The 19,782-nt window shown below is 47.3% G+C and overlaps 1 protein-coding gene across 6 annotated transcripts in view; it reads left to right on the top strand.

The window, feature by feature from the left end:
- Positions 1–19,632, top strand: part of LOC144324866 (cation channel sperm-associated auxiliary subunit gamma-like) — a 44,664-nt gene extending 25,032 nt beyond the window's left edge. For 5 of the 6 annotated variants that reach the window (XM_077932321.1, XM_077932322.1, XM_077932324.1 and 2 more), the window contains exons 17-30: positions 1,777–1,990; positions 4,202–4,264; positions 4,808–4,991; positions 7,217–7,344; positions 8,120–8,200; positions 8,439–8,495; positions 10,490–10,646; positions 10,778–10,841; positions 12,020–12,118; positions 13,215–13,313; positions 15,361–15,453; positions 15,863–15,962; positions 17,793–17,919; positions 18,737–19,632. In XM_077932321.1, coding sequence (XP_077788447.1) covers positions 1,777–1,990; positions 4,202–4,264; positions 4,808–4,991; positions 7,217–7,344; positions 8,120–8,200; positions 8,439–8,495; positions 10,490–10,646; positions 10,778–10,841; positions 12,020–12,118; positions 13,215–13,313; positions 15,361–15,453; positions 15,863–15,962; positions 17,793–17,919; positions 18,737–18,864 — 1,594 coding nt within the window. In that variant the 3' untranslated portion in view covers positions 18,865–19,632. The remainder of the gene's footprint in view (positions 1–1,776; positions 1,991–4,201; positions 4,265–4,807; positions 4,992–7,216; positions 7,345–8,119; positions 8,201–8,438; positions 8,496–10,489; positions 10,647–10,777; positions 10,842–12,019; positions 12,119–13,214; positions 13,314–15,360; positions 15,454–15,862; positions 15,963–17,792; positions 17,920–18,736) is intronic. The other variant, XM_077932326.1, reaches the window with a different exon arrangement.
- Positions 19,633–19,782: the final 150 nt, after the last annotated feature.

The raw sequence follows: 19,782 nt of genomic DNA on the forward strand, positions 1-19,782 counted from the left end.
CTTTCAAATCTTTTTTCTATCCTCTCTCTGCAGCGTTTGCAACAGCAGACTATGGATGATGGGGGCTCTTCACCTTAGATTAGAGGCCTTGCTCAGGTCTCCAGTGCTTCTCCTCAACCAGGGGAAATAACTGGTTGCAGGAGCAGCTAGCAGTGAGGGGTATCATCTCACACCTGACCTCCAGTCAGCTGCAGCACTGTACTTTTCTGGGAAGGGGTCTTCTGGGAATCTTGGCAAAACTTCTGCTTTCAGCCATGTTAGCTAAGACGATCAACTTTTATTTCACTGTAATTTGTAGGGACGTGGGTGGCGCTGTGGGTAAAACCTCAGTGCCTAGGACTTGCCGATCGTATGGTCGGTGGTTCGAATCCCCGCGGCGGGGTGAGCTCCCGTCGTTCGGTCCCAGCTCCTGCCCACCTAGCAGTTCGAAACACGACTGGCCTGTACGGGCAGGGGTACCTTTACCTTTACCTTGTAAGTATTTTTCTGCACACCACTTTGCTGTATTTGCTGCCTGCATTGAAATGTAAGTAAACCTTTTTCATTTATGTTACTCAAAATGTGTAGTTCATTCTCTGCTATGGGGATGAAGAGGGGAAGGTCAGCAGACCACATAAGAAAGAGCTAGAAAGATAGAACTGCCTAACTCACAGGCTTTAATAAGCTGCAAAATTATAAGTGTTCTTATTCTGCTAAAAAGCCTTCACTTTTTTTATTTCTCACAGAAACATGGGATAGGAGGTTTAGATCTAAATCTATGGATTTAATCCTTAATTCATCTCCCACAGTATTATGCCCTGAAATTTTTGGAAAGAGGAGAGAGGCTATAGGGCTTGGGGGTTGTGTTTAGAATGTGCTTTATGTATGGGAATTTGCAGTCAAAATAACTTTGCTTGTTTTGGTGAATATAAGGATATGAAGGGGTTAAGACTCACAGAGTTCCTGATGACAAGAGAAGGCAGTGTGTGACATCACTTCCTTTGAGTTCTCTGGTGTGATAAAGGCAAAAGGGTTTAATCTTTTCTACTTTCCCCTGCTTCAGAACTCAGCCCACCATGCTTCTGAGGCAGACCTCTGTTTGGTCTCTGCTTCTTTTTGAATTAAAATATGTATTTTGTAGGGATGCGGGTGGTGCTGTGGGTTAAACCACAGAGCCTAGGACTTGCCGATCAGACAGTTGGCAGTTCGAATACCCGTGACAGGGTGAGCTCCTGTTTCTCAGTCCCTGCTCCTGCCAACCTAGCAGTTCAAAAGCACGTCAAAGTGCAAGTAGATAAATAGGTACCGTTCCAGCGGGAAGGTAAACGGCGTTTCCGTGAGCTGCTCTGGTTCGCCAGAAGCGGCTTAATCATGCTGGCCACATGACCCGGAAGCTGTACCCCGGCTCCCTTGGCTAGTAAAGCGAGATGAGCACCGCAACCCCAGAGTCGGCCACGAGTGGACCTAATGGTCAGCGGTCCCTTTACCTTTACCTTTATGTATTTTGTAATCTAGAAGTAGAATTTGCCTGCCTTGTTTTCATGACTGTTAACTGCTAGAATCAGGTGCAAGACCTTATGTAATTAACCACTATTTCATAATCTGCAGCCTGTTGCGTGATTCTTTTAATTAAGAGGGAAAGGGAGAAAATCCAGCCTAAATAAATTGCAACAAGGCTACACAGCCTAGTCCCAGATTTTCCACTTTAATGCTGCAAGGGGTGGTGTTTTAAGCTCTCCTAACATTTGAACTTTCTACTCACACCGCTATAAACTCCATCCAACTGTTTGTTCTTAGTGGATTAGACTACATCAGATTCGCCCACCTTTGTCCATTTGCTGTTGTGCGCTATGTGAACCTACCTCAGCCACAGGAATTCACCCGGATGGAACATTATTTTGCTATGCCTCCTGAGATCATGGAAAAAACTGGCTTTCATGATGAGAAGTCGCTGATTGTGTACCAGGGACTCGTCTATCAGCTGCTCCAGTTGCACTCATCTTACCACAGAGTGAGGATACCTTTTGTTTATTTGTGTTTCTCTTTTGAGGGGCTGAAAAGTCGCTGGCCTCAGAACCACCACAAGACACAGGCTTTAGCTTCTGTCTGGCAGCAAAGTCCTCAAAACTAAGTCCCACCCCCCATCCAAAACAGCTGTTGAACCTAACAACGATAAACCAGCAAAAAGAAAATTGTGTAAAGGCCTTTATTTTTTTTAAACCAGCTGCCTAAAACAACCAAGTGATTGCATTCTTCATGGCAAAGCATTCTGCTGTTTGCGCCACAAAGGCACATGTTGCTTGTGCAAATTAAAGTAAGCAAAATAAAGGTCGCTATCCCTTGGACTTACTATTTAAACACAGGCCTCAGCCAGTGGAACCCCTCATCCAGCATCTATTTCTGGGCACTCAAGCTCAATTGTAACATTCCTGAAGAGCAGGGGTCGGTACGGTTTACCTCGCTTGGGCCGGTTCACTCCAGCAGAGATCCCTCTGTGGGCTGGATTGCGTGTGTGTGTGAGCACACGCGCCTGCAATTTCCGGTGTCTGCGCAGGCGCGATTTCTGGCCCTGCAGAAGCAAGTCCCCATGCCACGCTGCGCCGGTTTAGCACAGCACGCAGGGACTCGCCGATCGGGAGGCTTGTGGGCCGGTTAAACGACCCCTGTGGGCCGCTTGTGGCCCATGGGCCTTAGGTTGCCTACTCCTGCTGGAGAGCATCCCAGGATGTTTTGGAGAATGCTGTCTGACATCATAGATGGAGAGCCAATGTAGTAGGGCCCCCCCCCTTCTGACCCTGTCGGCCTCTCTGAAGCCCTGGCTCAACTGGAGTTATAGATCCTCCATGTAGGGAATGTGATAGGAATTTTGAGGTCTTAGATATATGGTAATGTAAGGGAAAAGGGCAATTTTTGTTTACAACAGGAAGCAGCTGGAATCTGAAGCCCCCCTGCTACTCTGATTTTCCCTCCCCCTCCTCGAAATTGGGATAAAAATTTAACTACACATTTGAGCACCTCTAAACTGCTCCCTCTCTTTTCTTGCTAATGGAAGGAAAAACATTTGAAAGCTTTTAAAAATGCTTTCTGCAAAGGTCCCTACTGTTTGCTTTAGTTCAACAGTGTTGGATGAGGCAGCTAAATGACCTTTGGATTTCCTCCCCCCCCCCCCCACTTTTGATTACATCCTTCTTGTCCAAGTGAGAGATGCTTCACTCATCATCATAAGCATATAAGAATCTTCTGTCTCCACTGTCTCCTTAAATAGCGCAGCAGGCATCCCACTTCCAGTAGTCAGAGGGAAGGCCTATGTAAAGTTCTAGCCTCCTATAACTCTAGAATGTTCCAATCTAATAAGAGCATGAAGGGGTTAAACCATAGGCTAAGCCTGGAGAAGAAATGAGTGACCAAGCCTTTGGTATCTTTCATTCCCTCTGTGGAATTCAGTATGTAAGGAGCTCTGAACTGGTCACTCCAGCCTCATGACTTTAACCAGCACCCTTTGTTTCATAATAGTAATTAATAATAATCGTAGTAGTAGTAGTAATACTAATTTATTTATACCCTGCCCATCTGGCTGGGTTTCCCCAGCCTGCATTCTCTCTAGAATTTCCCCTCTCTATCAGTAGTTTAGAAACTTTTACCTTCTGTAACTACACAGTGTTTTAAATGCCTGTGCATATTTTCTGACCGCTGTATGGAAAAGCACATGAATCTGACCTTTGAATTTTGTAAGTAAACTTTTTTATGACTTGCCAAATATGTGGTCTGGCTCTGTGCCAGGGAAGTGGGACAGATGGAAAGAGCTTCTAGAAGGGGACATTTTGGGACTCAAAAAGGCACATTTTAAAGGTTTCACAGACTATATTTCTCTCCGGCATGTTTTTGTGATGTTAAATCTCTGCTGGGCTTCTCCCACCAAACTTGGGTCTTGGCTTCCAGGATTCCAACATGCCAGCTTACTATCTCTCATGCCACCGTCTGTCTTTCTTCAACCCCTTCCTCTTAGGAGCTGCCCCCACCTGCCACTTCATCCACCCAGATCGGTTGCCATGACCTCTGCTTTGGTGGACCACAGCAGGGAGGTTTCTATGCTGTCCCACACTAAATAAAATTGTATATTATTTCTGCATTTCTAAACAGGTTTTGCTGCTAATTTAGTGATAGTTTTTGTGCGCCTGTCTGTCTTCAAACTCACCCTTACCAATTCTTTTTTTCTCCCTAGGCTTATGCTGACCCAGTCCATGACCCCACATGGAGATGGTGGAAGAACAAGAAAGAGGATGCGGTAAGAACAAACATCTTGAAAAGCATTCCTTAGAAACAACTGCCCTCACCACTCCATGATTAACATTAACCTGGTCTTAAACTTTCTTTTTTAAGTAAAAAAACCAAAATAAAGTGATTTTGATATTCAAGGAGAGAGAGGAATACTGTTGTGTTTCCTGAAGACACCATTATTTTTTTTTGACTGCTTGCTAAGGGATTTGACAGTCAGTTGATGTGTGATAGACACACATGCAATATGAATCGTTTAGTAAAGAAACAGTCATAATTTTGATGTATGAGTGTTTCCTTTTCCTAACCAACATGCTTCACCTTTAACTGCTGCAACACCCAAGTTTGCACCTGGGCTTTGCCCCTATCTTCACTGTATGCCTTACCTTAGGCAAGCCAATACTTACCAATCACACTGTCAATGGATAGCAATACTGGCCTACTTTCCAGGGCTGTTGCAACCATGACTAAGGTACAGTTCATGGAGCACTTGGAAGGAAGAGACAAAGGGTGGGGGCGGGGAGTGGAAGATGATCATTTTCTTGCTTCCCAGGAATACTACACCTATGTGGCAAGCAACTGGAACACCTCGGCGGGCATCTATGTTGACATGGCCAACTACATCAAGATGTACGATCAGATGCCTGAAAACTTACTGCCTTCCAAGCTCTACTTTGACAAGAACACCGAATACACCTTCTCCCTGTACCTGAGCATGAGAACAACGAAACAGAGCAGTAAGGGGTGTTGAGCTCAGGAACTGCTGTGATGGAGGAAGGGAGGGGTGGATCTGTCACATAAAACACAGCAGTTACAGGGCATCTCCCACACCCAACTGAGAATGTAATGTTGATATCTACTGTGAACTTCTTGTTTCTTGGGCATGTGGTGATATCTAAGGCCACACTCAGTGAAGCCATGATGTCAACACGCCCCCCCCATAAGGTGTTTATACAGTGGTGCCCCGCAAGACGAATGCCTCGCAAGACGAAAAACTCGCTAGACAAAAGGGTTTTCCGTTTTTTGAGTCGTTCCGCAAGACGAATTTCCCTATGGACTTGCTTCGCAAGACGAAACGTCTTGCGAGTTCTTGCGAGTTTGTTTCCTTTTTCTTAAAGCCGCTAAGCCATTAATAGCCGCTAAGCCGTTAATAGCCGCTAAGCCGTTAATAGCCGCTAAGCCGCTAATAGCCGTGCTTCGCAAGACGAAAAAAACGCAAGACGAAGAGACTCGTGGAACGGATTAATTTCGTCTTGCGAGGCACCACTGTACACACACACACACACACACACACACACACACGGTGAGTCCTTTAAAAGAGGCCCTGTGGATACAGAGTACACATGTTCCACGAGGCCTCTTTTAAAAGACCCACCCTGTATATGTGGATGTCTTGCAGTGGTAATACGAGTTGGCCCAGGCTATGCTTCCTCCTAATTTTGACTTGTGATCCTCCCTTCTTCTAATTTCTGGTTCTACAGTAGCACAGACATGGAACAGAACTGAGGGGCTGGCAGAGGGATGTCATGGATTGGCTGGACAAAGAGAAATGGGGGGGGGGAGGAGGAACCAGGTGGGGAATCCCCAAGGGAAGAAGGCTCAGAGCCCGGGGAGTGGTGGTGGGGCAAGGATGAGTGGTCAGAGGGAGCAGACTGGGAGGCGGAAGCTGAAGAGGTAGCAGGGTTTAGTGAGCAGGAAGAGGCGGCGGCAGAGAGCAGTCCAGAAATAGAGGCAGAAGCAGAGGCCGGAGAGGAGGGAGGGGCAAGAAGCAGAGATGGGTCAGGCTGGTGAAGAAGCCAGGGTGTCTCCCCCTCTTGCTGTGACCAGCTCTCCTCCTCAAATGTCTCCCAGAACCTGAAGAGGCTGGAGCAGAGACAAACAAGGCGGAGAAGGCTCAGATTGCTTGGGAAGGACCTGGGCTAGGAAGCAGTGTAGGCCACTGTGGGAAAACAGGGACCTTCAGTCCTTGCAACTGCCTCATTGGGGCAAGATCTAACGGGAAGAGTTGCTGTGCTCACTGGGCCTGGTCTCTGGAGCTCTTTGTTCCTCTGAATAAAGAGTTAACTTCACTGACACCATGTGAGTTATTACTGACCTGCTCCTGGCACCCCACCCCTGACGGGAGAGGTCTCCAGGGAAACCGTGATCACAGGTTTTCTTCTCAGCAGTGTTACTTATTTACAAGATTCATGTTCCATCCCTCTTCACGGGATCTTACGGTGGGCCACAACAATTCAAAAAACAATAAGAACAAAATGGAATATACTAGAATAGAATAAATAGAATACAGTGGTGCCCCGCAAGACGAATGCCTCGCAAGACGAAAAACCCGCTAGACGAAAGGGTTTTCCGTTTTTGAGTTGCTTCGCAAGACGATTTTCCCTATGGGCTTGCTTCGCAAGACGAAAACGTCTTGCGAGTCTTGCGATTTTTTTCCGCTCCCCCCCCCTTTTTCTAAGCCGCTAATAGCCTTTTAGCCGCTAAGCCGCTAAGCCTTTAATAGCTGCTAAACAGCTAATAGCGCTAATCCGCTAAGCCGCTAATAGGGTGGCTTCGCAAGACGAAAAAACCGCTAGACGAAGAGATTCGCGGAACGGATTATTTTCGTCTTGCGAGGCACCACTGTACAGTCATCCTCTGCCTACTAAATACAGTATATCAGATAGAATAGCCATGTGACCCACTAGACAGACAATAGCCCCCAGCCTGCTCAAAAAGCCTGGTGGAAAATGAGTCTTCTGCTGGTGCCGAAAGATAACCAACTTTGGCATCAGTCAGAGCTCGAAGCAGAGAGTTTTCCATAGCTGGGGTGCTACTGCCAAGAAGTAAGAGGGGGTCATATCTCACATGGTTGCTGCATGCCCAGCGAGAAGAATATTCATGGCAAGCACCAACATTCTGTTCCACATGTACATGCCCTATTCTTTTGCATTGGCTGATAGCTTTTCCATTTTGCTTGCAGTGGGGGAGTCAGCAGATGAAAATTCTCTCCAAAACATCTGGCTCACTCTCATCTTAGCCCATCCTGAATATATTCATTCACATCTACATAGGCAGGAGCTCATCAGCAGAGGTTCAGTACTATATGAGGTAAGGGCCTCTCAAATCCTAGATGATGAAATGAGGCAAAATCCCCCTTGAAAAGTCAGAAATGCAGGCTTGCTCCGATCAGCATTTTGAAATGTGAGAAACCTGAACCCCATTCTTATTTTGAGACATATTTGAAACTATGCTTGCAAACTTACGTTTGTGCAAAATTCCTGGCATCTCTGAGCATATACAGAGTGCCTTTCTGCAAGTGTAAAGAAGGCCTACAAATATTTACTTTGTTGCATGCCACCCCAGTCTCTGAGCTTTGTGTGATTCCAGGCGCTTACCCAAGGTTCAGTTTCCTCGGAATGTGACATCTTTATGTCATATATAGCTTATTTACACGCACATACATGCTGAGTCTACGATGGAGGAGCTTATAGCATTGCATCCCAGAAGGTCTTGTTTCTTCCATAACCACATTATATGATTTATAGCCTCTCTTCACCTTAAGGTTCCAGGATGGAATACAAAATATATGTTAAATCACAGGATTATAGATCATTAGAACCAATATAAACAACAGCCGGACATGTCAGTACTGCTGAGAAGATGCACCGTGTTATTTAAGGGTGCGTCACTGGCAAGCAAACAACAAAGATTCCTGACATGCGCTTAGAGGGTGGCAAGATTTGATATTATATTATATTATGCACCATTGAGTGGCTCACAAAGGGAAAATGCCATTAGAGAGCTGGTTTCTTATTAAAACTGATTCCATTTTAAACTCCTGTTTCTTTTGCACCACTGCATCTCTTCGTCCTCACAACGACAGATAGAAATTCATGACAGAGGTGTTTACCCGTACCAGCAGCTGAGTGGGAAGAACCTTCTGAAGAGTTCTTTTGGCTTAAAGGTAAGAAGGCAGTCTTTGCTGAAGTCCCAGGGTCTTGTCTTCTATCACAAAATTGTTGCTCTTGGGCTAGGATAGGCCACCTGGTGCCGCTTCAGTGTACCAAAGGTGGCACGTGAAACCAGTCTCCTGCCACACTGCTTCTTGCTTCTGATCTGTTGAGTTGTACTCCTCTGGTATACAAGTGGCTAGAATTTGCCTTTCCCCTGACATTTGCTTGGCTTGTATTTACTTCCCCCAGGTTGCACACTCGGGAATGAACTGCTACGAGTACACATCCAACGGACCACGGATAAGGGTAAGGGTGGCTTGGATTGCTTGAAGGGAAGGTAATTTCTCTCAATTCTCTCCTCCTGGTAGCAGCCCCGGAGGAGGCAGTTGGCACCTGATACTCCCCACCATGGTACCTGACAATGCTGAAAATTCTTGAGAGCTTGTCTGGGAGAAGCTCAGTAATTCTGGAAAGGCAGCTTGTTTGCAGTGAACAGTCTTCCTCTGCAGCCTACAGCTGTGGGAATGGTTTAGAGGCGTGGCGGCCACCTTGACTGGCCTTGCTTTTGTGCCTTTGTTGGGTGGCAAAGGGACGCGGGTGGCGCTGTGGGTAAAACCTCAGTGCCTAGGACTTGCTGATCGTAAGGTCGGCGGTTCGAATCCCCGCGGCGGGGTGAGCTCCCAACGTTCGGTCCCAGCTCCTGCCAACCTAGCAGTTCGAAAGCACCCCTAAGTGCAAGTAGATAAATAGGGACCGCTTTATAGCGGGAAGGTAAACGGCGTTTCTGTGCGCGGCGCTGGTGCTGCCTCGCCAGATGCAGCTATGTCACGCTGGCCACGTGACCCGGAAGTGTCTTCGGACAGCGCCGGCTCCTGGCCTCTTGAGTGAGATGAGCGCGCAACCCTAGAGTCGGTCATGACAGGCCCTGTTGGGCAGGGGGTACCTGGGTGGCAAATTAAGCAAGCCATGTTTTTCTTCTCCAGACTATGGCATAGTGTGAGGGGGACGATGGGGTCTGTAGTCCCTGGTGCAGAATTCGGGGGTGGGGGGTTGCAACCAGGCGCCCCCATGACAAGGCCACATGGCTGCCATCTTCTGGAGCCACTGGGGTGCCTCTTTCTCCTCGTGGCTGGCTAAGGGGTGCTGACCTCTAGGCAGAACTCCCACCGGCTGGAATCTGGACTTTTCTGGCCTGCACCACTCCTTCCCCAGGGCCTCCCTTGGCTGAGGCATGTGCCCTGCAGCAGGAGCACAGAAGGAAAGCTGCCCGCTCACCTGGGACCTGCTGGCAGCTGCCCTTGTGCTGTGCAGCCAAGGACAGGCAGCCGGTAAAAGGCTGCACTTGGCACCTCAGCCTGGTCTCGACTGCCCTCCTCCTAGGCCTAGGCTAGGCTGAGAGACCACCAAGCCAGCCAGGGATCATCAGCCGCTGCTCCCACCAGGGGCTCACCAAGCTGAGAGGGCAGACACTGTGACCAGCTGGCAACTTCTGCGAGGAGTGGCCACCGCAGGGGCACAACAAAGTCTGCCTGTTTTCAAAGTATTACAAAATGAAAAAAGAAAAATACAAAATAAAAATAGTTAAAAACAATTCCATCTTTCCATTACTTATCTTTCATTTGCTTGTTTCCCGGACCTCCTCACACCTCCCTTTTTTGTATTCCAATTCAATTTGTTCAGCAAATCCTTTCCCTCCTTGTTTATCCTAGTCTTTAATCTTAAAATATTAAAAAAAATAAAATCTGAAAATCTTAATAAATATCTTTTGGAAAAACAAAGTCTGCCTGTTGCCTTCCGTGCGACACCTGCCAGGAGGTGCAATCCTTGCCTTGCCAGAAAAGAAATAATCAAAAAAATTCCTGCAGGCCAGACTTCTGTTCCAAGGCAGAGGAGCAGAACTAGTACAAAAGCGTGGCGAGTCCTCTCGGGTGCATTCTAGGGCAGTGCTTCCCAACCTTGGGCCTCCAGCTGTTTTTGGACTACAACTCCCATCATCCCTAGCTAGCAAGACCAGTGGTCAGGGATGATGGGAATTGTAGTTCAAAAACAGCTGGAGGCCCAAGGTTGGGAAACACTGTTCTAGGGAACCCTTCACGAAGGTCAAGGTGAAGGTACCTTAGGCATTGACCGAGGGGTCCTCCGAGGAGATGCCTGTCCAAATTATCCTCTGCAACATGCAGGGATTCCGCAGCAGACACAGAGGTGAAAAGGGGTCCTTTTAAGAGAGGGAGTTTGCAATCCAGTGTTCTAAAAGAGAAAAAAAGGCCCCTTTTCCTTTTCCAATTCGCTTGCCCCCACAGGGCAGCTATGTGTCCACGGTCTACATTGGCTGTCCCCCAGGCAAGAGGCTAGCTTTTGACATCACTTCCACCAAGAATGAGACTACCGTCAAGAACAAGCGCTACTTCGATTGTATCAAGAAAGACCCTGAGATGCCTTGCTTCTCCTTCAGTGATGGTAAGGCTGGGGTGAAGTGGGGTGTCTGGGTGGGTCAGATCTGTGAGGCTCATAGGTGAAGTTAATGAAGGAATGATGGGTGCCAGGCAGAAGACACATGGTGATACCACACCTGCTTGATTCATTTGCAGTGTTTTACCCTTCTTTTTTGATCCAAGATATGGTGACAGGAGACTCGGGACGTTTCAATGGAAGGTAAGGGCTGAGCTGTGCTTTTCATGGCATTTTGTCGCTTTGCAGTGAATCTCCACTGAGCATATTGTTCAAAGGCCAGGGGGAGGGTAAGATGGAGGCACCTAGGTCAACGCCAGGGTGCCCAGGCCTTGGGGCCGGTATGACCCAAGAGGTTTTCGCTGGGGACTTCCAGGTAAAGCTGAAGGCCAATCAGATGAAGCCCTGTTGTCGCTAGGGAAGGACAGAGAAGACTGTTTCCAGTCCCTTCCATTTTTGTATGTGTTCGAAAACGCATTCCACCACCCCATGTCCACATTAATTTTCAAATCTGCATCTAGATACGTGTTTTTAATACATTTTCTCTCAAAATATGCAATTTGATGCGTTTTCTTTTTGAACTGAGAACTGCATCGTGAACTCTGGAGAGGTGTGAAGGATGACTAACTTCTGATCTGCACCTTAGTTTGAGTGGTGTTGATTGGGTCAGTTTGTATCAAAACACACCAAGAACAAATTCCTCAAGAGTCCCTAGTTGCTATGTGACACCCTTGAAGGCAAGAAAATTGTCTGGCAGGTATACATTTGTACTAACGGTACACCCCAACTGATCTAGCATCACGGCTAAGGACACGGCTGGGGAACCTCTGCCATGAGCTTAGCTTGGTGGCCAGAGGCAAGTTTTCACTCGATGGGACACACAGGTGATCTATGAATAGGACATCCTAATTTTTTAAAAGGGAAAGGTACCTGGGAGGATCGTGGTGGCCCACGTGCCAGCATGCCCAGAGGAAATGGGTTATTTCGACCCATTTTAATTTGGTTTCAGGCCTAGGAATGGCTCTAAAACTGCCCTGGTTGGCAACCTTTATCAGGCGAGATACTGAAGGAAATTCTCTTGTTGATTCCCCTGACCTCTCAGTGACTGGTATCCTCTGAGAGTGGGTCCCCGGCTTGTTGTTTGTTGTGGGGGAGGAAGGGAAAGGAGAATGTTAGCCGCTTTGAGACTCCTTAGGGTAGTGATAAAGCTGGATATCAAATCCAAACTCCTCCTCCTCCTCCCCTTCTTCTTCTTCTTCTTCTTCTTCTTGCTGTGATAGGAGAAATGGCAGTTTTGTCCAAGCTGTTTGTGAATGGGTGTGGTTTTTTTAACCGTTAAAGCTTGTGCAAACTCACCTCCATCTTTCTTATTCCGCTGGCAGCTACATCTTCAGAGTAATTGGTGGGGGACCATTTTCGATAGAGAACATCCGATACTTCAGTGAGGAAGAGACCTTTATGTACAACACAGTGAATGGCAGGTGACCACATTTTGCAGACCCCCACAGTGCCTAGCATTGTGACCTTAGCTGTTTAGTATCTATGTCTTATTCAAATGCAACATTTCTAGTCAGTTTAAAAGACCCCCATTTGGGACCAGTCTTTCCAAGCCCGCGCACCATGTGAACATGCCCACGTAAGAAAAGTGCTGGTTTGCCGTATGAGAGTGAGAGAGCGCAATTAAATAATCACAGGCTCCTGTGGTCCCCCAACTGCCTATGCACAGAGGAGGCTGCTCCTCCTGCCGGTTCACTCCTTCCAGATGACTAAGGGGAAGCAATACCTCAGCAGTGCTAAATGGCCCTAGTGCAGAAGCAGCCAATGGCCGCCTTCTCAGAATTGTGGACAGAGGAAACTGCCTCAGACTGCAACAGACCATTGGATTATTCTGTCCAGGGACTGGGGACTTGCTGAATTCTGGCAACATCTGGAGGGCCACTATTGCCAGTGCACTCTGACGGGCAGTGTCTCCACAGTCTCTAAGGAAGGGGGAATCTTTCCTGGTCCTTTTTCCTGTAACCGTTTAACTGGAGATATCAGTGCTCAGACCTGGACCCTTTTGAGAATGAGGCATGTGCTCTGCCTACTGATCTGTGGCCCCTTGGGTTGTGGCTTACAAACAGCCACTTGTCTGGTCTGTGATGAGACTTGCCTCCACTTTGGGGGATAGAGCAGAGAAATAGCTGTGAGCTGCAGTGCTTTTTTCTTTTCTTTAAAAAAATGTTTAGGGGTACTCTCATTTTGACCCAAGAAAATCACCATTTTATTGTTCAAATTGGGAAAAATAAATACAGCAAATAGACAAAAGTACAAAGATTCACAAAACGTGTAGGGGTATGCGTACCCCAGCATTCCTCCAGAAAAAAGCACTGGCGAGTTGTAAGAGATTTGGTTCCCCCCCTTCTATTTTGAAGCTGATAATGAGCGATAGCTGATGAACACAGGAATGTAAAAGCTGGCAAGGGTGGGTGGGTAACAACGGGCTATTAAGGATGTGAGTGGCCTGGTAACCACTTTAGGCTTCCTTGCAAAGTTTAGCTGTCTTAATTCATGGTTGATTTCATATTCTCTTTCCAGTGCAACATCAAGTCTGATCTGGCTTAGGGCTGAAATGCACGAAGATAAAGTTGATTCCGAAGGTTTCCATATCCTCTCTCAAGCTGAGTCTGGGATTTTGTAAGGAAACATTTGCTGCGTCTTTGGGTGTGGGTGTCAGTTTCTGATCTAAAACCTCCCAAATTCTTCTTCCCAAATGAAATATGAAATTTGGTCGGCAATAAAACATAAGAAGAGCCATGCTGAATCAGGTCAAAGACCTGTCTAGTCCAGCTTCAGATTGTCATGGGGCCAACCAAGTGCTCTTGGAAGCATTCAAGAAGCGTTGGGGTTGCGGCCATTTTTCCACTTGTGCTTTCCAGCAACTGGCATTCAGAGACACATTTGTCTCCAACGGCAGACATATAACATAGCTATTGTGGCTAGTAGCCACTGAATTTGCCTAATTCCCTTTTAAAAACATCTAAGTCAGTGGACATCACTACATCGGGTGGGAACAAGTTTAACCCTGTGCTGTGTGAAGAAGGCCTTTCTTTTGCCTGTCCTGAATCTTCTAACATTCATCTTCCTTGGATAATAATAATAATAATAATAATAATAATAATAATAATAATTTATTATTTATACCCCGCCCATCTGGCTGGGCTTCCCCAGCCACTCTGGGCGGCTTCCAAAAAAATATTAAAATACTGTGATACATCAAACATTAAAACTTCCCTAAAAAGGGCTGCCTTCAGATGTCTTCTAAAAGTCTGGTAGTTGTTGTTTTCTTTGACCTCTGATGGGAGGGCATTCCACAGGGAGGGCGCCACTACCGAGAAGGCCCTCTGCCTGGTTCCCTGTAACTTGGCTTGTCGCAGCGAGGGAACCGCCAGAAGGCCCTCGGTGCTGGACCTCAGTGTCCGGGTAGAACGATGGGGGTGGAGACGCTCCTTCAGATATACTGGACCGAGGCCGTTTAGGGCTTTAAAGGTCAGCACCAACACTTTGTATTGTGCTCGGAAACATACTGGGAGCCAATGTAGGTCTTTCAAGGCCGGTGTTATATGGTCTCGGCGGCTGCCCTCAGTCACCAGTCTGGCTGCCGCGTTCTGGATTAGTTGTAGTTTCTGGGTCACCTTCAAAGGTAGCCCCACATAGAGCGCATTGCAGTAGTCCAAGCGGGAGATAACTAGAGCATGCACCACTCTGGTGAGGCAGTCTGCGGACAGGTAGGGTCTCAGCCTGCGTACCAGATGGAGCTGGTAAACAGCTGCCCTGGACACAGATTTGACGGATGTCCACAGGTTCTAATCGAAACAAAATAAAAAAAATCCTTCCAGTAGACCTTAGAGCTGTGTTTCCCAACCTTGTGCCTCCAGCTGTTTTTGGACTACAACTCCCATCATCCCTAGCTAGCAAGACCAGTGGTCAGGGATGATGGGAATTGTAGTTCAAAAACAGCTGGAGGCACAAGGTTGGGAAACACTGCCTTAGAGAACAACTAAATTTGTTATTGGTTTGAGCTTTCATGTGCATGCATACTTCTTCAGATACACACGAAAGCTCATACCAATAACAAACTTAGTTGTTCTCTAAGGTGCAACTGGAAGGAATTTTATTATTATTTTGTTTCGACTATGGGAGACCAACACGGATACCTACCTGTCACAAGTTCTAGTGTTATGAGGGAGTAAAACTCCTCTCTGTCCACTTTCTCCAAGCCATGCCCAACTTCCTGTCCCTCTTATCATGTCCCTGCCTCTTACTTGCCCTTTTCCCAATTTAAAAAGGCTTAAAAGTTGTAAACTTTCCTCACAGGGAAATTGTTCCCACCCCTAAATCATTTTGGTTATCCTCCTCTAAAAATGTTACGGCTCTACGAGTATCCTTTTTGAGGACATGTGCTTTATTTCCCTTCTATTTCTCTCTTCTTTGGGTCACCTGCCATCTGTAAAAAAGTAAAGGCAAAAGACCTCTGGACAGTTAAGTCCAGTCAAAGGTGACTATGGGGTTGTGGCGCTCATCTCCACTTTCAGGCCGAGGGAGCCGGCGTTTGTCCACAGACAGCTTTCCGGGTCATGTGTCCAGCATGACTAAACCACTTTATTGGTCCCCAGCTAGGGACATGAATTAAAACCGCCTACCATGTAAGACATCATAAGGCAAAATCCCTTTCCTCCCACAGGTGGGTTTGCCAGACGAATTCTCCTTGCTATGATATTGTCCCCCAGGGTCTGGCTGCTCCTGATTATTTCTTTGTGGTGGAAGTATCAAACAGGTAGGTGTGAGTTTTTAAAATGTGTTTGGTTCATTTTAAAAAGAATTAAATTAATTTACAGTTGAACTGAATTATACTGATAGGCTACCTATCCGCCATAATAACTCCTGAGCACAAGTTAAAACAATTCACAATCAAAAGGTGGTTTTCAACTTGAGTTTTACGTAGACTAGACTCATTGAAATTAATGGCCTTACTTAAGTCGTGGGGATGGGGGAAAGTACCACTCTGAAAGCATGGAGAAGAAACATGGTTTGGAAGGTACTAGGAGATGAATGATGTCAGAAACCAAGAAGAGCCTATGTAAAGATCTAAGCACTGGGAGAGCTGTAAACAGCAATTGACCAAAGCTAAGCTGGCCTGCTCAGACCAGTAGTCAACTGACGTCCTGCCTCTTTTGCTTCCATAGGGGTGTCGACGAAAGCACCTACTGTGATTATGCCTTGGAGTTCATTATCCATGTCCATGGCTTGCGCCTCAGCCCCACCCGGGCCATCTTTCTCTTGAAGGTAACAGCCGCCGTGCCTTGAGCATCTTCATTCTTTCTGTATGGAGCCTTTGCTTGATGACCAAAAGGACATCAGGGTCAACACCATGCAAGTCTCCCTGTAGAGGGCATATATGGAGTGCCACACTTGAAAAAGCCCCCCCCCCCAGCCATCTAGACATGACAGACCCTCCTATACTTCAGGGGGGCTCTGGTGATGGCCAGCTTCATGTGGAATAAAGTGGCCCTATGGATACCCAAGTTCAAAGTCCTTCAAAGTCCCGCCAGGACCACATAACACCGGTTCTGAGAGATCTGCATTGGCTCCCAGTACGTTTCCGAGCGCGATTCAAAGTGTTGGTGCTGACCTTTAAAGCCCTAAATGGCCTCGGTCCTGTATACCTGAAGGAGCGTCTCCACCCCCATCATTCTGCCCGAACACTGAGGTCCAGCTCCGAGGGCCTTCTGGCGGTTCCCTCGCTGCGAGAAGTGAGGTTACAGGGAACCAGGCAGAGGGCCTTCTCGGTGGTGGCACCCGCCCTGTGGAACGCCCTCCCATCAGATGTCAAAGAGATAAACATCTACCTGACATTCAGAAGACATCTTAAGGCAGCCCTGTTCAGGGAAGTTTTAAAAATGTAACGCTGTACTGTTTTCAACACTTGATTGGGAGCTGCCCAGAGTGGCTGGGGAAACTCAGCCAGATGGGTGGGGTATAAATAATAAATTATTATTATTATTATTATTGCTTCAGGCTATAAAGATGAGAACCAGCTGTGCTTGTAGCATAGCACTGTAGAAGACTGAATGAAGGCAGTAGGCCTCTGAAAACCAGTTGCTGGGAATCACCAATGGGGCAAATCCTATTGTCTTGCCTGGGGGCTTCTCATTGCCATCTGTTTGGCCAAAGTGAGTATAGAATTGTTCTTCTCACCATGGCCAACCAGATCTCCCTGGGAAGCCCATAAGCAAGCATAAGAGTTGCCTCCCCACTTGTGATTCAAAGCAAATGGTATTCAGCGGCTGGTTGCCTCCAACAGTGGAGGTAGAAGGTAGCCGCCGTGGCCAGTACCCCACTGACAGCCTTATCCTGCATAAATTTCCCTAAGGTAAAGGTACCCCTGCCCGTACGGGCCAGTCTTGCCAGACTCTTGGGTTGTGCGCCCATCTCAAGAGGCCGGGGGCCAGCGCTGTCCGGAGACACTTCCGGGTCACGTGGCCAGCGTGACATCGCTGCTCTGGTGAGCCAGAGCCGCACACGGAAACGCCGTTTACCTTCCCGCTAGAAAGCGGTCCCTATTTATCTACTTGCACCCAGGGGTGCTTTCGAACTGCTAGGTTGGCAGGCGCTGGGACCGAGCAAGGGGAGCGCACCCCGCCGCAGGGATTCGAACCGCCGACCTTTCGATCGGCAAGCCCTAGGTGCTGAGGCTTTTACCCACAGCGCCACCCGCGCCCCAAATTTCCCTACCCTGTTTTAAAGTTGGTGGCCATCAGTATGTCTTGTGCAAGTGAATTCTGCCATGGGAACAAATGCCATCGTTCTTGCCACGCTTTGTGCCGTTTAGGAAAAGGGAAGCAGCATGGCAGGGAGTGAGAATAGCTGGCCGAACCCAAACAGAAACAATCGTTCTAGGAGGGAGGATACACGCAACACCCTTGTTGCTGATCCCATTGGTTTTATCTTTTGCTAGCCTGAATCTGCAGAAGGGAATGAACATTTGTGTGCAGTCCCACATTCCTTTCTTGCTCCCTCTCCTAGCAATTTTTGAGGTTTCTGTTCACAAACAGGTATTGCTAACAATTAGGAATTAACAACCCCCTTCTCTCTTTCCCCCCTCTCCGCTCCAAGGTCACAGTAGCCATCATCATTGGCTTGCTTCTTCTATACATAGTGGTTTACATCGCAGGCCCCTTGGTCAAGGGCGTATTCAACAAAACATTCCGGAGATTGGAGGAAGCTTTAGCTATGCGAATAGGTGAGTTGGCAACAAGCAGGGGCACTAAGGAGGACAAAACCTCCTTTAGACTTCTGTTAGGGAACCATCTGATAGGGAAAATGTGATCTCTTAGCAGGAAGGCCAATTTTGGTTTGCCTTATGGACTTAGGTCTGCCAGTCCCATCAACATGGGAAGATGTCATTTGTATCTTGAGGAGGCAGGGATATGGCAATCCTAACTCACCAAGAGGGGAGAGGAGAGGAGGCTGAGGGAACACATCACAAGAAAGGGTGTTTGAAATGGGGTGAGGGGCTGCCGTCTCTGCAGGCGAGGGGTGACATAGCTGGGCTTCTGAGGCTCAGAGCGTGTTTCCCCACAGGGTTGCTGCAGAAAGAATGTAGTTAGTCATGGGAGCTGTGGACTCAAAAAGTTTGAGAACCTCTGCCCTAAACTGTTGGAATGGTTTAAAAGGGCATATTCAGTGTAGGAGAGGCTGGGCCCGTGCAAACAGGAATGAAGTAGAAAGAGTGAACAATCTCCTGTCAGTTGTGGATTTTTGAGGAGACCCTCATGGGAGCCATTGGTGACTCTTGGCCTATGGTCACCTAATGATTTAGCTCAACTGTACTAGGGCAGGCAGGCACACTTTCACAGATGCTGTACCAGGCCTGCCTCCCCTTTTTTTGCTTTGCTAGTCCAAAAACTGGGACTAAGCATGCTCCATGGAACCAGTTTAACAGTCAACGTATTGAGCCTCTCAGCTTCTTGTGAGTTACATCTTCAGCTATTTCTGGAACCATTTGAATCTCTCTCTCTCTCTCTCTCTCTCTCTCTCTCTCTCTCTGCTGCTGCCAGAATCCAGCCTCACCTTCTCATCTTCATTCACCAGTCAAGGATCCCTGCAACACTTGGCCTCTGAACTCAGCGGGATCAGTTCACCACAATCCACGAAAGGGCCTCCCCCCCAGTCAAAAACGCGCTAATGTTGGCTACAGCTTCCAGGCCCTTTCTGCCATTAGCCCTGCACTGTGTCTGGGTGCACCATCCTTCTGTGATTCTCCTTCCTCTGATGAGCTTGCAAAGGGCTCCTCTTTGCTTGCAGTGTCCTGACATGGAGCAAACAACAGCCACCTTGGACATAACAACCGAATGACATTTGAATCACAAAGCTTTAAAAAAAAACACAAAACACGATGGTCTGTGAGCAAGTTGTTCAGTTGGCCCATTTGCAAGATGCATGGGAACCATTCCAGAAATCTGTGTCAGTAAAACCACTAAGACCAGTTGGTGGGAGATACCCAGAGACTACCCAGTTTCAACTATATCACCCTAGGCAGCACCCTTTTGCTTTTCCTCAAACCCCTTTAGTCATCTCAGGTCAATATGTAATGTATTCCATTGCCCTGATGCTTCCTCAGCTGCTGTGTCTCATCCTGACGCTAGAAAGCAGCTGCAGAATTAAACCGGACAGGCCAACTTAACTAAAAACCTGATTGATCCACCTTACACATAACAAGTGCCTGATCCTGTACGTGAAACTCCAGGCCTGTTTTCAGCTTAACATCTGCCTTTGTAGAGGCAGTTTGTGAATGAATGTAAAGCCATTGCACCTTTCCCCAGTCATTTCTTTAAAAAGGAGGCAGATAATCCTTTTTACCAATTTTCTTATCTGTCCACTTAATGTTGTTGTTAGTTTTTGATGGTCATTCCAAGATGTTACATGGTTCATTAAACATTTGGTTGCTGTGCAATTTGGTTGTTGGTAAGGAGTATCCTTTGTCCTCCAGTGAGTGCAGAACATAAAGGTGGAAAGTCATCATCTTCTCATTGCACAGGTCTGACCTATGAGCTGAGCTCTGAGCCCGGCCTTGTCTGGGGAGGGCGGCGTATAAATAAAAAAT

This window comes from Podarcis muralis, chromosome 7 (genome assembly GCF_964188315.1).
Source record: "Podarcis muralis chromosome 7, rPodMur119.hap1.1, whole genome shotgun sequence".
Taxonomy (NCBI): Eukaryota; Metazoa; Chordata; class Lepidosauria; order Squamata; family Lacertidae; genus Podarcis; species Podarcis muralis.